The 2232-nt window shown below is 36.2% G+C and overlaps 1 protein-coding gene across 1 annotated transcript; it reads left to right on the top strand.

The window, feature by feature from the left end:
* Positions 1–39: 39 nt before the first annotated feature.
* VTP21DRAFT_1110 (uncharacterized protein) lies at positions 40–2232 on the top strand (the record flags this gene model as incomplete). The annotated part of the gene is made up of 8 exons (XM_069390509.1): positions 40–428; positions 512–694; positions 760–929; positions 1040–1351; positions 1417–1512; positions 1583–1841; positions 1917–2039; positions 2111–2232. Coding segments are annotated over 8 exons (1654 nt in total), but the record flags the coding sequence as incomplete, so codon positions are not given.

Genomic DNA, 2232 nt, shown 5'->3' with positions numbered 1-2232 from the left:
GCTTGTTATGAGTTCTTTATTATAATTATGTTTTTAACCATGCTATATTACATAGACGAATTGGCACAGAGCCTTATTAGAGGAATAGAACTCCTTGAGGTGAATGTTGAGTTTAGAGTCCCCAAAGAAGCTTTTAATATTATAAATAGAGTAGTAAACACTGGTACCGAGTCCACTTATTTGATTGAAAAAGAGTTACAAACGCTAGTGGGAATCAAGCCAGCTTTGATCGATTGTTGTATCAATAGCTGTATTGCCTACACTCGCGAATACGCCCATCTTACTAATTGTCCAATTTGTCAAGAACATCGTTACAAAACAGATCCTTCACTTAGTAAAGAGCAACCACGAAAAGTGTTTCCGTACTTTTCACTTATTGACCGATTTCGGGTTCAATATAGAAATTCAGCACGATCAAATGAATTGAGGTTGTGACCTTCACAATTTATACTACTTGATTCAAACTTGGTAAAAAATTTATATATACTATATATTAAACCCTTACAAATAGATATAGAGCACGATATGTCGGCCAAGCAAGTTACAGCACTTCCATTCAAGTTCCCCCAGAATATGAATACAACGACATTTTTGATGGAAAACGCTACAAAGAACTTGTCCAGAATGGAATGTTTAGAGACCCTCGTGACATTGCGTTATCTGTATCGACTGATGGATTTCAGCTCTACAAACAGTAAGCTAATATAGTATAGTTATACTCGATCTGTTCCCTTATCAATTGGTTATCTTTTATTTTAGAAATACTCATGAATGCTGGCCAGTCATTTTGATCAATCATAATCTTTCGCCTGAGGTGAGAGTTAAGAAGGAAAATATCCTTATTGCATTGATGATTCCTGGTCCCAAGCAACCCAAAAATATCGATTCATTTTTGGTGCCTCTCATAAACGAATTAAAGGAACTTGAAGGTTTATAATCTATAAAATCTATTGGAATAGATTCACTAATATATTAGTGTCTCTAATACAATGGATTATATTAATATATTCTATTGTATTTTACTATTACCGATATATAGATGGAGTTTCATGCTATGATGGGTACGAAAAAAAATCATTTATTCTTTCGGCTTACACTGTGTTTTGGTCTGGAGATATTCCAGCAATCACAAAACTTATTGGATTTACTGATCATAATTCATATCATGGCTGTCGGTTTTGTACGATCCGAGGTATATATCACCGTGATAAACGCCACATATACTACCCTCCTGAAGGCCCTGACTTGCCACCATTAAGATCACATCAACAGAGTCTCGAATTTTTACAAAAACTAGAGGAGGCAAAGAAATATCCCAAAAATGTGCAAGATGAAATAATTCGGGAAACAGGTTAGGAACTGGTGCAAAAATGCACATAAGAATATCCACTAATGCATGAGATTGTTATAATATAGGAATTAACAGACGAACGATACTTTTAGAGCTTCGTACTACCTCAATTCCTTGGTCATTTCCGATAGATATAATGCATCTGTTTTTCGAGAATGTTGGTCAGTTTTCCTATTTTAACTTAATCTTTTAAATTTGTTTGTCAGCTTTATTGATTGATATTTACTCTAGCTCCACTTATGTATGCACACTGGACTGGCGAATTCCCATTCACCGGGGCGGTTGATATTAACACCGATCACGTTCTTCCTACTTTTGTATGGGAACAAATTGGGGCTGCAATGAACGAATGCCAAAAAAGTATCCCATCTGATTTTGGAAGGCCACCCCGGGATATCTACAAATTTAACAAAGGGTTCAAAGCGGAGGAGTGGAAGAGCTGGGTTGCCTTGTATTCGCTTGTTTTTCTTAAAGAATACATGCCTCCGAGGTAGAGGATTTCACCTTTTTTTATATGATTTTACAGGGTTTCAAGTGGTACGATTAATGTAATGTTTTTTAAAAGAGTCTTAAGAGGATGGCTTAAATTTGTCTCAGCTGTTCGTCTCTGCCTTGCTTGGTCATTGACTAGTGCAAAGATCCAAATAGTTAAGGACAGTCTATACTTATTCTATCGTCACTATATAGGGTAACACTTTATATTTTATTGAAGCATATAAAAATATAACACAGCCATCTCTTTGTTGTTGATGTATCTAGTGAATATGCTGGAGGAAGTATGGATCACTTACCAGCGCACAGGATCACCTTCCATTACTTACTCCACGTTGCCGACTCGATTTATCATTATGGACCTCCATGGGCCTACTGGCAATTTCCAA

The sequence above is a fragment of the Calcarisporiella thermophila genome (assembly GCF_041956535.1).
Source record: "Calcarisporiella thermophila strain CBS 279.70 unplaced genomic scaffold VTP21scaffold_106, whole genome shotgun sequence".
NCBI lineage: Eukaryota > Fungi > Calcarisporiellomycota > Calcarisporiellomycetes > Calcarisporiellales > Calcarisporiellaceae > Calcarisporiella > Calcarisporiella thermophila.
This window is presented reverse-complemented; position numbering and strand designations above follow the sequence as displayed.